At 32.1% G+C, this 16,284-nt stretch overlaps 1 protein-coding gene across 1 annotated transcript; it reads left to right on the forward strand.

Annotated features, from left to right (window-relative positions):
- The first annotated feature begins 2,798 nt into the window (after positions 1-2,798).
- On the forward strand, positions 2,799-10,572 carry LOC129902455 (GTPase LSG1-2). The gene is made up of 7 exons (XM_055977694.1): positions 2,799-3,206; positions 6,459-6,560; positions 6,637-6,723; positions 7,235-7,328; positions 8,565-8,621; positions 8,995-9,074; positions 9,161-10,572. Exons 1-7 carry the CDS (start codon positions 2,983-2,985, stop codon positions 10,278-10,280), a joined length of 1,764 nt encoding a protein of 587 aa, XP_055833669.1. The 5' UTR covers positions 2,799-2,982; the 3' UTR covers positions 10,281-10,572.
- Positions 10,573-16,284: the final 5,712 nt, after the last annotated feature.

Raw genomic sequence — 16,284 nt, forward strand, 5'->3', positions numbered from 1 at the left:
AACTTATTTTTTTAGAAAAATGTTTTTTTAAATTTTGATCAATCGAAATAAAAGGAAAAAAATTATTAGAGTGGGAAAATCATATTTAAAAAGAAGATTTTTAATTTTTTTGCTCATTCAAAATCGTGCATAAGATTTGTATTTCACATGTCTCGTTCATAAATGTAGTTTATGTCATTCACAAATTTTATATGAATTTCTTTTTGTCGTCATCATTAAAAGACATGTTGATGCATTCTATCATATGCTTTTATAGACCTATAAACACAGTGCATATATCTTTCTTTCTTCCGACAGAAATTTCTATCAATCTTCTCATCAAGAATATGGCCTTAATTGTAGATTTATTGGTCATAAATTCAAATTGATTCTTTCTTACTCTTATCTTTTCCTAAGTCTACGACCTATTTTTACTCATGAATCTAATATCACAATATCTCATATAATTTTGAATATATCCATTATTCTTATAAAATTAAAATTATGACCACTTTTTTCTACTCGTTGAACATCCTATCAGTTTTAAATGTATTATTAAATATGTTTTTCATTAAAGCTAGTTCGTATGTTTAGTAAATTAACCTTTGATAAAATATGAAGAAAAAAATGTCCTAATATTATTCCAAAAGTTGAATTATTTAAACCTAGTTGATTATTCAAAAAGTTGAATTATTTAAATTTGATAGTTTAATCCCAACTTTCGTACAATAGACCCTTGTGGTCAGGCCCTTCCCCGGACCCTGCGCATAGCGGGAGCCTTAGTGCACCGGACTGCCCTTTTAATCCCAACTTTAGTCTAGACTCAATTTTGAGTTATGATAGCAATATTATTTTTTGGTCGTAATTGCCAATATCCCACAATTTACAAACTTTCCCATCTTTTTTCCAAAAATAGAATTAATTTTCATTAATAGATAAATTTAAATCAAGATTAAAGATGGGTAGCTAACCAATCACATTCTTCCTATGGATGATCTAAAATTCATTAGTAGATCACATTCTTTATTTGGACAATCTAAAAATCACCCCCACCCCAAACCTCAATTTTAGAGTTTTTTTGGTATCTATATATAACATAAAACTCTAAAAACAATAGAGATAACTTTTAAAATCATCAAAAATGAAAACTTTCAAGTGCAATTTTTACATTCTTTTTCTTCTCCTTATTTTTGGATCATGTTGTTTAGCAAGAGTTCAAGTTCATGTTATCAATAGGCTTCCTGATGGAATGCCAATGACTCTTCATTGTCAATCTCATGACAATGACTTAGGACAATTAAAATTGGCCGGAGGTGATGAAGCTACTTGGACTTTCAGTGTTAATTTTTGGGGCACTACTATATTTTATTGTGATGCTCAATGGGATAATAGTTCCATGTGGTATCGTTTTGTTACCTATGATGCTGCTCGTGATTATCGACGATGTCAGTCTGAATGCTGGTGGATGGTCTCTGAAGAAGAAACGTTATATGGTTATAATCAAGAGAGTGAATACTGGGAATTGTTTCCTTTCACCAATGCATGAATTCTCTTGACGCCGTTTATTGTCCTTGCGTTTTTTTAAAGATTATCGATTTTTCGTGTTCAAGATTAACAAGATCCAACTATCACTACTTCGTATCATATTAGGTTGTTTGGTGATTGGCACATGTAACATGTACAAGGTCATGAAATTGACAAATAGCCTCTTTTAATTGAAATTTCGTCATTGTTGCAAAATTATTTTAATATAATTATAAACTTTGAATAAGCATATTCCTAGCGAAAATATATAGAATTTCAACATATTGTGTTGGACTTCAAAAACTTCTCGCATGTAAAATTCTAACACGATATAATGGAGTTTCGAACTTGTACATGTAAGAAACTCCGCATAATGTGTTGAAATTTGAAATTTCTCCGTATGTATTACTCCAATATAATATAATAAATAAATAATGGAGTGATATTTTTATAATTGCTGCATTATATAAGTAAATGAAACATACATCATATGTATTGCGTACATAAAATTTATTCGCCCAATAACGCATACATTAGCATTAAACTCAGTACTTGAAATTTTAGAGCTAAATTTCATATGTAAGCAAATAACAATAATTACATTATTTTCACATAAATTAAAAGAAAAAAGAAAAAAGAAAAAACAATTAAAACAAGGCAAAGCAACAATTAAAAGATTTCCAACCTCAAAAAATAATTCTCTCATTTAATCGCGAATAACTATAGTAATTTTTTATATTTCTTTTATATATTTGTAAAGTATTTTTTTTGTATTTCTTTTAATCCTTTTAAGTCATCAACTCTAAAAGCATAACAATTTGTAACACATTAAATAATTTTTTAAAGATAAACAAAAAATTTGGATTACGCTTTTTTCATTTGTTATATGCTGACTGGATGTGTACTCTCATGATCAATCGATGAATGGAGAAATTGTGTGAATGATGAGACAGGCCTAACCTAAAGTCAAGGCTCTTCCCTCTCTTGATGACGAATTTTGATTGATTGACACTAGAAGTCGATTCGGAGAAAGAAGAAACATGTATAGGTGACAGTGAAATTTTTGATAACAAATTACCTGACTCGATGAATGGAGGGAGAGCCCTCAGACTCAAGCACGAAATCAATATTGAGTCAACGAATATCAAATATGTTTCATGCATTTTTATTTTATTTTACAGACAAAAGGCATAAAATACACATTTACCGAATAAAAGTACTTAAATGATGAATATAAAACCTACAGTGTCTAACTTACAATTTATAACTATATTTAAGGGGCTATCTCTAAATTTCACCTTATTATATTTAGGGTCAAAATTACAAACAAAATTGCTCCGCCGCCGCCATCAACCACCGCCGCTGGTGGCCAAAAAATTCACGAGCTCTATATACCCAATTAGTTTCTCCATCTGGGTTTTCTTCTTATTCATTTTTTACTTGTTTTGAGCTAATTGGATTTGAAGAAGAAAAGGAGTAATGGGTAAAGGAGAGAAAACTTCGTTAGGTAGGGCACTGGTGAAGCACCATAATCAAATGATCCAGCAATCTAAAGAGAAGGGTCGATTTTATAGGAATCATAATAAGAAGGTTTTGGAATCGGTAACTGAAGTTACTGATTTAGAAGCTGTAATAGAGCAGACAGACGAAGCTCACCGACTCTACTCTGACCTTAATCCTCCTGTTAATCTTCTCGTCAATCTGTAAGTCTCCTTCAATTAACTTTTCTTTTTTCGTATCCTTACGGATTCAATTGTTCACTTTTTTTTTCTAGCTGGTATTATAACTGTTATACACATATTGTATATGAGTTAAATATATTAGCCAACGGTGGTGTTTGGGTCAGCTCGTGTGAAATTTGATTTGGCTTGATAGTGCCACCAAGTAACTCTGTCGACCAAGGCCAGAACGAATGGGAAGATATCACCTAGTGTTTTGTCTCAATTGAGATTTGAGCTTAAGAAAGAATGCCTGCTCAAAAAATAGACAAAATTAAATCAAGATCAAAGATGGGTAGTTAGTTAATCACCTTCTTTATATGGATGATCTAAAATTTATTAGTTGATCACATTCTTTATTTGGACAATCTAACAATCACCATCCCTAAACCTCAATTTTGGATTTTTTTTTGTATCTATCTTATCTACATATATAACATAGAGCTAACTTTTAAAATCAAAATGAGAACTTCCAAGTGCAATTCTTACATTCTTTTTCTCCTTATTCTTCCTTTTATACTTATTTTTGGATCATGTTCTTTAGCAAGAGGGATTAGTATACATTTGCCAGGGCACCAAAGAGTCCAAGTACATGTTATAAATAGGCTATCAGATGGAATTCCAGTGACTCTCCATTGTCATTCTCACGACAATGACTTAGGACAATCAATATTGGAAGATGGTGATGAAGTTAATTGGAGTTTTAGAGTTAATTTTTGGGGTACTACTTTATTTTACTGCAACGTTCGATGGGAGAATGATAGTTCCATTTGGCACCATTTTAATGCCTACGACGCTGATAGGGACTATCGACGGTGTCGGTCGGAATGTTGGTGGATGATCTCACAAGAACGATTGTTGTATGGTTATAGTCAAGAGAGTGAATACTGGGAATTGTTTCCCTACACCAATGCATGAATACTCTTAACGACGCCTATTGCCCTTACGTGACTTTCAAAGATTATAGGTTTTTCATGTTCGAAACAAGAACCAATTGTCATGTCTTACATGTTTTGTATATATGCTTTGTCATGTGCAATCTCAAATGTCAATCAGAACTTGAAGGCAATTGTTATCGTCCGAGTTCTAGCTTTCAATGAGATTAATTTCTTAGGTTTTTACTGTCTATTTGACTTTTTTCTTTAATAAAAATGGGATGTTGCACTTTATACCACTAAAAAATTCAATATAGTGGATAAAGAAAAGTAAATATGAACCTTGCAATTTAGAAATCTTTATAATTACTGCTCCTGTTATTTGTCCTTCCAATTTATCTTAATTCGTTGCCTTTTTCAGTTTTATATTTTGTCCTTTTAGTTTATGTTTATCTTAGAATAGTGTCTTTGACATTTTCAAGAAAGAATTATCACTACTCCATATCATATAAGCCGTTTTGGAAATTGGCATGTAACACAAGGTGATATGAAATTGACGAGCATCCACTTATAATTGAAATTATTTTAATATGAAAATAAAATTTGGAAAGACAAAATTTCAACATATTATGTTGGAGTTCAATAACTTCATGCATGTGAAATTTAGACACGGTATGATGGAGTTTAAAACTTTTACATCTGAAACTCCACACAACATGCTGAAGTTCGAAACTCTCTATATGTGAAACTCGGTAATATGTAATTTAGAAATGATAATATTTTTAGAAGTGATGCATTATGTAAGTAAATGGAAAGACATTGTGTCTATTGTGTACATAATTTGTTTGCACAATAACTAGGAATTGACATACACTGGCCTCAAACTCAGGATTTGAAATTTTGGAGATAAAATATCATATGTAAGAGCAATGGCCACAATATTTCATATAAATAAAAAGAGAAGTAACTAGAAAAAAGTAAAGCTACGGTTAAAAGATTTCCAACCTCACAAAATAACTCTCATTTGGTCTGCAATAACTATATTGATTGGGATGGAGAAGAAGAAAACATAAGAGGAGATGGTCTAGGGTGAGGAAATGGATGTTTGGGGAGTCTATTTTTTGTATTTCTTTTATATATTTGTAATTATACATGTTATTTTTTTTCTACTTACATGGATCCATCTATAGATTCAAATTTTTTAATTTATGAGTTTTGAACTCTAGTCCATTCGAGTCACCGATTCTAAATTAGAAATTTGTAATATATGAATAAATTTTTAAAAGTACATAAAGAATTTGGACTAAATTCACTTGATACATCAATGGAAAGTATGTTTCACGCATTTTGATTTTATAGACAAAGGCATAAAACACACATTTATCAAATAATAGTGCTTAAATGATGAATATAAAATCAAACTAGTACGCGTTTGGCCATAAAAACTAAATAAAAATTCATTTTATTTGAAATTTCCGAAGTTGGAGTTGGAGTTGTGTTTTTCCATAGTTTTTGCAGTTAATATTTAGAATTTAAATGTATTTTTTATAAAAATATAAAATATTATTTGAATATGTAATATAATTTAAATGAGGTTATTTTATGAAAATAAAAAAATTAAGATTTTAACATAGGTAATTGTGTTCTAATTCTAACTGAGAGATCCAAATATTGTTAACTTTGGGTATGACTTGATTGGTGTAGATGAAGTAGTGAATTTGAAAGGAAGTCGAACAGTAACACATTCGATATGAACAGAGAAGGAAATCCTCTCAAGTCTTTCACATTCAGTGAATGAGATCTGAATCATATATCCATCAGAAATTGTTGTGATACAGGGTATACACATCTTGTTTTATTGCAGCGTTTGCCATGTTGTATTCGTTTCGCTTGAACTCGTGTAATCAGTCAACATTACCTGAGCAAAAAAAATATGGTCTCTGTAATAGAGGCATTGATTTGAATTGAAACTAAGGTAAATGATAAAATTGCTGATTATGTTTCATGGTCAGCCCTGTAAAAGTTAGGTCATTTGGATGAACTCCTCTCTTCAGATTCAGTACTCTTGGTTTACCACGTGAAGTTCACAGTTGGATTATTGTGCTAAATTTAATTTTCTAATTTCCATAGAATATGCTAGTGTAGTGTTGACCATGGAGATCCTATAACAAGTGGCTTCATCTCTGAGAAGCTGTTTCTTTATGCTATTTCACTTCTCATTTTTGACCCGGCTCCTTTTTGCTGATATTTTTTCTTGACTTTTTGCGATTGTAGCTCGACGTGTTGGTCTCCTCTCTGACATAATTGAAAGATTACATACCTTTACACTAATGGTGGTTGTTGCCTGACTTTGTTGTAATAGGGACTCTGGCTCTAGTACTGGTGATATGAGACCTGAAGAAAGATTGAAGCAGCAGAAGAAAGAGGAGGCTTTGCATGCTTGTAGTCTTCGTGTTCCACGCAGGTAATTGTTCCCCTTTCTTAATCTAGTGCACTATCTGGTGTCCTAGTCCAAGGTTCTGAAGTACCTCTTTTTCCAGGCCACCATGGAATACTAGAATGTCAGTAGAAGAGCTTGATACCAATGAAAGACAAGCTTTTCTAGCTTGGCGCCGCAATCTTGCAAGGTCAGTGCTATTAGAAGACATTTTGCTGCTTCTGCTACACTAATGAATGCATGTTTGTAAATATTGTTGCTTGGCTCTCTTTTAGGACTATGAATATTGTAAATTCAAGGTGGATGTTTAAGATATCTTGCATTCATTTTCTTCTGGAAACTGCTTCAATGTTGGTTACTATGATTTTCTTTTTGTAATGGTAGAGGTAAATGTTAATTACTATGGATAATGTAGGCAAGCACATATTAAGCTAGGAAGTTGCCTGGTTTATATTCTGAGTATTTGTATCTCCCCTCCCAGTTTTATTCGTCAACCATTATTTTTCATGTGCACTTAAAAAAACCTTGCAAATTCCATCTCTTCATAGTGCATTTATGTGTGATGGAGTTATGACGAGAAAATGCATCAGTAGTACATTGAAAGCCTTTCAAATTAGCTCTCATCTTATGTTGGACTACGGCTTTGCATGTGAATTTTGTTCATGTACATATTTTGCTCTAACCATTTTAAATTTATATAGGCTTGAAGAGAACGAGAAACTGGTTCTCACCCCTTTTGAAAAGAACCTGGATATCTGGAGACAGCTTTGGAGAGTTGTTGAGCGCAGTGATCTGGTGAGGTTCTGGTCATTTGTACCTTTATGATCTTATTCCTTAAGAGGATAAAATGTTCCGTTGGCAGTGTAATAGGTTACTTCTTATGCTTAGTTCTCTTGTAGTTTATTTGATCTAATTATGTAGACGAAAACACTGGGAGTAACTGTTTCTCTCCAAACATAAGGTTGCTTTTCTATTGAACATATCAAACTCAAGTTAGATTTCTTGTAAAGAAGCCTGAAAGTGCTTGGTAAGAGAGTATGAAGATTGGTTAGTAATCTGGTGTGTAATAGCATTTCTAGCCTTGTACTAAAGATACTTACCTCATGACAAATTGTCTCTGTCAACATTGTTTAAATTTGGCCTAGTAATTGGGCTGCAAATGTTTGAAAAAACTGTGAGAACCTTCAAGCTCAGTATTGAATTCTATAGGTGCTTCAATCTGAATAGTCAATTATTCTTAGACATACGTTGCTTTCATATTTCTTATATCACAGTTTCCTCGTATATATTTGCCTCCTACTAATTTCTGGATTCCCACAGTATAGTTCATTTTTTTAAAATGAAAAGCTAAAATTTCATCAAAGATTTCCACAGTTTTATTGATCGATTTTATCTTTTGGATTTATTAGGCAATGTACAATAGACCCTTGTGTTCGGGCCCTTCCCCGGACCCTGCGCATAGCGGGAGCTTTAGTGCACCGGGTTGCCCTTTTAATGATACTCTGAACTTTGAAAACGCCCACTGTTTCCCAACTATTGGATAATATCAGCAATAATAACTATTGAAAACTCCCAGCATCAAATATGCGGTTTGCCTGTTTGCTTTGTTTGAACAATTTTGACTTTGCAAAAGAAGTATATGTAGGCAAAGAACTTAAAAACATGACTGCAAACCCCTTCATTTTGACCTGTCCTTTCTGGGCTCTTTAGACAATAATTTGTTGATACTTCTTTGATCTTTCCTACTAATGATAATCCCCCATTTTATTTTGTAGTATGATTTTGTCAGTGATCTACTAGTTCAGTTGATAAAAAAGTACTGGATTTCTGTCTGCTACTTGATTGATTGCTAATTGGATGGTTTCCCCTTTTCAATTATTCTCTCTGAATAGGATGATTTCGCTCTTTCTATGGACATGTATTCTTAATCTTTCTTCAGAGTACTGCTGATTTTTTCCCCTTCAGTAACGAAATTTATTACTTTATCAAAATTAGTATTGCTGATTTATTTTAGTGTTTCTTCGTACTCAGCTTGTAATGGTTGTTGATGCTCGAGACCCACTTTTTTATCGGTGTCCTGATCTTGAGGTAAGTATTTTAATGCTTCCCATAGATTGAAGTACCTTAGAGTGTTAGCACAACCATGATATATTTTCTATTTGTTTGCTTGGTTATTCACAGTTTCAGTGCCCGCAGTTGAAAGACAGTTCAGATATGTGTTGTTGATATCTTTGTCATAATGTTACATGTGGCTGTGCATTCTTCTAATGCACTATTGTTGAATTCTGATTTTCTTTTCTTTTACTTAATCTCTAAATGATTTTTTTTAAAAAAAGTTGGTAATGGTTTCCTGCATATACCAAAAACCCTGATATTAGTGATGCCTCTCTTGATTTACCTATATCTGTATCATCATACAATTTGTGATAAAAGATTATGCATTGACGGGGGTAAATTGCAGGCTTATGCACTAGAAGTTGACCAACACAAAAAAACAATGCTTCTTGTTAACAAAGCAGATCTTTTACCCATTTCTATCAGGTCAGTATGCTGATAATATAGTTGCTGTTTCCTATCAATTTCTTATTTTTGGATGTGCAATTTTATGGTTCTTGCTTTATCTGCAGAAAGAAATGGGCTGAATACTTCCACAAGCAAGGGATTCTTTTTCTGTTCTGGTCAGCTAAAGCTGCCTCAGCTGCTCTCAGTGCTTCACAAGTACCACCAACGAACTCTCAAGAGGCAGGTGATACTGATACAACAATATTTGGCAGGGAGGAGCTATTGGCCCGTTTACAGTCTGCAGCAGAGGAGATAGTTTTGTCTAGGAATAGGTCAGCTTCTCATGCTGATGAGAACTTGGCAGCAGATGTTCAATCTAAAAGTGTGATGGTGGGGTTTGTGGGGTATCCTAATGTTGGGAAAAGTTCAACCATTAATGCTTTGGTAGGGGAAAAACGAGCTGGAGTGACATCTACTCCCGGGAAGACGAAGCATTTCCAAACACTTGTGATTTCTCCTAAACTTACTCTATGTGATTGCCCTGGTTTAGTGTTTCCATCATTCACAAGTTCGAGATATGAGATGATTGCATGTGGTGTTTTGCCAATTGACCGGATCACTGAGCATCGAGAGGCTGTACAGGTGGTGGCAAATCGAGTCCCTAGAAAAATTATCGAGGATGTCTACAACATATCTCTGCCAAAGCCAAAGCCATATGAACCACAGTCTCGCCCACCTACTGCTGCAGAACTTTTAAGAGCATACTGTGCCTCTCGTGGTTATGTTGCTTCGAGTGGATTGCCTGATGAAACAAGAGCAGCACGCCAGATGTTGAAGGATTATGTCGATGGTAAGCTGCCACACTTTGAAATGCCTCCAGGAGAATTAGACGATGAAGCTAGTGAAGAGGAGGACGAAGTTGCTGCAGGGGATGCTGATGGACCTAGAATGTCTGGTTCTGATTCCTCTGAGGATGAGGAGGATGAAGATGAGGATGATGAAGACGTTAATGCACATCTAGATCATGTGCTGAGTGATTTAAGTACGTTTGATATGGCCAATGGACTTGCTTCTAACCAGGCCGCTCGTAAAAAGAAGCCCTCAAATGCGCCCCATAAACAACATAAGAAAACACAAAGAAAGAAAGACCGGTCATGGAGGGTCCAGAATGGTGAAGGTGATGGGATGCCAGTAGTAAGAGTCTTCAGGAAAGCAGCAAACACTGGACCTGTAAACGTTCGGTAGGTGTCAATGGAAGTTGCTGGCTTCTTAGCTCCCAACTGTGCTGCCTTGTCAACTTTTGCTTCTACGCCTATATATTACTGAAAGCGTTATATATTACACACATATCTGTACGATGATGGTGCGGTATATATGCCTTATTTTTCAAGTAGCACTCTCACTAAGGGAGTTAAAGAGAGAGTCTTATGTAAGCACATTGATTATCTTACTTTGTTTAAAACCATCTGGATTAATGTTGTTCATCTGTAGTAGAAAAACATGTCAATGTCTAGCTTTTTCCTTGCTCTGGGGTTTATAGCTTGCTAGTATAAATTGGTCATAGTGTTTGATGTATTTCTTTGTTTATGTTATTTTGCTTACAAAACATTGGAAACCACCTCTCTACCCTGCATCGGTAGGGGCAAGGTTTGCGTACACCACCTTATCTTTGAACTCATTATTTCTGAACTCAATTTGTGGAATTACAGAGTATATTGTTGTTGTCGTTGCTTACTTTGTGGCTAAAAAGTTTAAAAGAGTTCTTTTTTAATTGGTGTACCATAAAGATATTCTGTTGTGAATGAACTTTTATTGAGAAATTGTCTATACGTAAATTCTGTAGAATCAGTCGGGAGACTTGAGAGGCAGTGATATACTTTGCTGTGGATGTTGATTTGTCGAATCTCCTCACTTTCAACTCGTGTTGAGCCCAACTAGGCTAATTGGAGGCAGATTGAGGTTTTAAACTTTATTAGTTTGAGTTCAGACTTGTACCGCAATTTATTTGATTTTTCTGAGTGTATGATCAGTATTTTTGTAATTATTTAGTGAATTATATTATCACATGCATGATCCAACTTAAACTCTAGCACTGTACCCGATCTATTGGAAACAAAAATATAAAATGACTTGAGGTTAGGACGATGAAATTAATTCTATAATATGTTTAATTAGTTTAAATTTAGACCTATTTAATAGTTGGATTCATTTGGTTTTAGTTCAAATGATCCAGTGAAAACTTTTGTTAAAATGATTTACTAAATCAATTCAATTATGGAAAAATTGCTTAAATACATAATTTATTTTACTATATTCTTTAAAATTTTCTACTATTTTAAAAAATTACAAAAATTTCTACTCTCTCCTATTCTCGGATACATCACTTTATGCGATGTATCGATCAGATACATAACTTTACGTGATGAATCAGGATGTTGAGGGATGTATCCGGACGCTGATTGATGTATCCGGAACCGAGACGCGATGTATCGAGGTCTTTTTGGGATGTATCCGGATTCCAACAAATTTAAGAGATTTATGTAATTTGGAAAAAAAATAAAAATATGATTTAATTAGCTCTTAACAGTATGAGATTTGTGTAATCCCTACTTAAATTACCTGGTTACGATCTCTTCACATGGAAAAACATGTTATATCTTGACTACTTATAGAGCATACATCGTCAAATATAAAATAATACTACAAATTTAATAACACACGAGTAATTTAACCGTGAAATAGTTAATACTTTGTGATAAATTTATAAATATTCACAAACAAAAGGAATAAAAATGCGCAATTCATCTAATTGAAGATTTCGTCTACTTATATAGATTTAATAGGAACTAAAATAAGAATTTATCAATAATTAATGGACCAAAAATGCCAAGTATTGTAAATATTTCATGGTTCGAACATGTGATCTAAAGGTAGAGGTGAATGCAGCCTTATAGCACCGAGTTCATTTGAACCCATTACTTTAGACACAATATATTTCTGTGTAAAAATTCATTAAAATTGATTCAAATAGTATGTTTGAATCCATAGTTAGAAATATATTTAGGTTAAATGCTAAAATTTAGAAGTTTGAATTCAATAGAGTTTAAATTTTGAATTCGTCCTTATCTATAGATTATATGGAGACAATTTTAACGTTGCTCCAGAATTCTTTGTCTGTCATAAGTAATGTAGTAGTTTGAATGTAGCTCAAACTATTCTCCAGTACAGTGGTGCAAAGGAAGTGCTAATAGACTTAAATAGGAGGATATGGAGTTCGTGAATTAAGGTAGAAGGTTAGTAGGTAGTTAACCTTGTCTCACTTTCCAGCGGGATAGGCTTCATGGTAGTAGTTTGGTGCACCGTACTTGTTTCTTATTTCATTCTAGTAGTGTTAGCATTATTTTCATATTTTCTTGTCCTCAATCTCTGTTATGACCTGTTGTTTCTTGTGCTTCGGTCATCACAATATTTTGTTGCTTTTATTATTCTTCTCTCTCTTTCTAAATGCTATGTAATGCTTTTCTTATTATTTGCTATGTCTTCTTTACTTGTGTATTTTCTTTTTCAAAACTGCTTTGATATACGTTACTTGAGCCAAGGGTCTTCCGAAAACAATCTCTCTTCCTCCATGAGGTAGAGGTAAGGTATATGTACACTCTACCCTTCCTAGACCCCACTTGTGGAATTTCACTAGAAATGTTGTTGTTGTTATTAGTCTTTACAGAATTTAGTAGTAAGTTTGCTAGTTTAATGTCAAATCTAGCTGAAGCAGCACTAGTACTGTCTGGTAGAGTGAAAAACATCAAATATTTGACAATTTTTTTTTCTTTCCATTATGGCTATCAATCTGAGTTGGGAAGTTTATTAGCAGCATGAGACCCTTTTATTCTGCTGCTAATCAATCTGAGTTGGGAAGTAGATACATTACTCTACATAAGTGTTTTTTTGATCTCACCTGATCAAGAGGATCAACAGTGTTCGTACTTGTCCTCCAACATAACGATTGATGATGAAGGTATTAAATTACTAGAGCAAGCCTCACTTGTTACATACTTATGAAATTAGACATTTTACTTTTTTTTTATTTATAGAAAACTTGCATGAAATAAAGTAAAATGTCCCAATAGCTGTCCTGCTTTTATTTACCAATTTCTATACACATCTTTTCTTTGTGTGACTTTAATGTTGTTCTATCTGAAGGAGACAATACAAATACTGTTGTATTTTGGACTTTGCTGAAAAGCCATGTGATTTTTAGATATATGCATTTGAAAATTTCCACAAATATATCATCGAAGATTGTGGTGAAGTCGTAAATACTTCTTTATTCTTAATTAGATATTTTACGTTTGAATTCAGGTGGTGAAATCGTAAAAACTTTTTAACTCTTAATTAGATATCTCAAAATTTGAATTCCGGTGCGAAATCACCTGACGCTTTACTTTCAAGTGAGACTTTTCGACACGAATATGAATTTACTCTGCTCTCAAAACTGATAGCAAACACCGGGTGAAATATTTTTTATTCCTTTTCTGACCATTTCTTTGAAGATAATGCACAAGTGTTTTTGGTATTCTTTTGAGAAAACCATGAAATATGGAACATTTGTTTGATTATATAATAAAAACAAATGGTATAGTTGACAACTATAATTCATTGAACTCTTGCATCACTTTTTGTAATTTGGATATACTAATGTAATGTCAATGTTGTATATTGACACATTGTATGTTCCCCTTTACCCCGCACCCCCACCCACCCACCAACAAACACCCCAACAAGACAGCATGCATCACTCACTATCTGAAAAGGTAAAATATTAAAAGTATATTCAACAATGTTATCCTAATTGAAAACCACATTTTTTTAAAAAAACTTTCTTGAACTTTAAGAAATGGAAGTACCTTAAATAAAAGGAGAAACTTGCTTATGAAATAATATATTTATGTGGCCTATAACTCACATATTCGAATTGTGAAATCAACTTGATGCTTAATCAGAGTAGAATATGCTTATATTACACCTTGTTAACGTGTCGCCCTTTCTGAATTCTTGCATAAACATGAAATATTTTATATTCCAAACTTTACATTTTCGTTGAATAAAAAAAGAAGAAAAAGGAAAATTAAGCGGCTACGTTTGGGTAGATTCCCAATACTAAAAAAAATAAAAATAAGATAGCACTTCCTCTTTTCCAAAATAAATGTCATCTTAATAAAAAAGAATAATCCCAAAATAAGTATTACTTTAAAAATTTAAGGCAATAATTAAAATATATTTTTTCAACTATACTCTTATACTTCGTCTTCTTAATAGTACTATTCAATTTTTAAAAAACATTTATTAAATAGGGATAATTTAGTAAACTACATATTATATTTATTAATTTGTTAATAAAAGTAATTTTTATTAAAGTTACACTTATTTTGAGATTGGGGGAGTAATAATTGCTTTTATAACTTTTTTTTTTTGGTTGTTGGATCTATGGTTGACTCCTGGCTTGAACCTTCACTAGAGGGATTTGCTTTTAGTTCTAATAATCATAGCAAATGTTTCTAAATATTCAAAGAAATAATTAATTGAGGCAATTATATGAGATTCTTTTTTATAGAATAAAGTGAGTAATTAATTGGTCGGTTCTTTAAGGAAACACTCACGAGATGACCATTAAGATAAAAAATTATATTAACATAATAAATATAACATATGCCTTGAAATATGTTTATATTATTAAATTATAATTAAATAATACACATTTTGCATCTTGTTTTATAATTTAAACATAGAAAATGAGTATATTTTAGAGTAGATATCAGGTGTGAGAAAGTTTTTATCAAACATACAATTATAGTATATACTCTTTTATTTTAAGTTTCTTTAAGAGATAAAGTGTCAAAAACACATTTAAACTATTCTCTTTTTTTGAGTTCCATACTTAAACTATCACTTATTAGTTTGAGAAACGCACCCCTCTCGTTTATTCCACTTTCATCATGGTGTGTGTACTATAGTTCACTTTCATTTAAAAAAATTTGTTACATCACACTCTGTATGGACAAAACATTCCACCTTAACATAAATTAAATAAATTATTAGAAGTTAAAATTAAAAATTAAAGTATTACTAACCCCCTCCCCCCCATGCCCAAAAAAACTAATTATAAAATAAAATATAAAATATTTTTCTTATCCCGCTCCACCACTTTCTTCATCGTTTTGATCTTTTTCTATTATTTGGGTTTGATGAACTTAAATCGAGGTCTTTCGGAAACAATCTCTCTACTGTCTGTGTACACTATATCCTCTCCAAACGTCATTCAGTGAAATTTCACTGAATATGTTGTTATTATTATATGTTTTACTCATTAACCAAACACAACAAAATATTTTTCAACGTATCAAACACAAGATAAAAATAAAATACTTTAGATTAGAAGCAATCACTAATATTAGTACAACTAGTTTTGAAATCTTAAAAATAATATCCAAGGGCCAACTAAAAGTTTTAATGGGCCATTTGACACCTTAATCAACTGCCTAAATAATAGTGACTCCATGATGAAATGAATAACTAAAATTTTAATGAAAAGGCAAATTAACAACCATATAAACTACAAGTGTCTATCTGGTGGAGTCAATTCAAAAAAAAATAAAAATAAAGGTATGATATTGATATTAATTTAAATTATACATTTAACTAGAGTCTCTTATATATATATTCAGTAAATCACTAGCTTTTTTTCTAAAATTATTTGTACTTACAAAACTACAATTGTATTTTTATGGTCAAATACACTGTAATCTCTAAATACAATTTTCAACAATTTCCAATAAACACCTCGACTCAAAAAAATCGATTTTCATCAAAAAATAATTTTTAAAAGAATAGTAAAATTACGATAAAAAGAAAAATATTGACACTATAAATAATAAAATTAATCAAAGTAAAAGCAATAGTGGTAGTAAAAGATTTGTTCCTCACAATATATACATAATGAGTTTAACTTCTATACATTAATAATGCTATAATTTCTTTTCATACAATCAAATCATTTTAAAAATATATAAGTAACCTTTATATAAAAGATAATTTGCACTCTAAAAAAATAACATATTATCTACTGCAACACGAAAATCGACTTGATAATAATGTGTACGAATTATTTATGAACCACACTAATGATTGTAGTAAAACAATATGATTCCTCCATTTTAATCAAACGTATGAGATTTAAGCTCTTCTATAATTT

Source organism: Solanum dulcamara, chromosome 9 (assembly GCF_947179165.1).
Source record: "Solanum dulcamara chromosome 9, daSolDulc1.2, whole genome shotgun sequence".
NCBI lineage: Eukaryota > Viridiplantae > Streptophyta > Magnoliopsida > Solanales > Solanaceae > Solanum > Solanum dulcamara.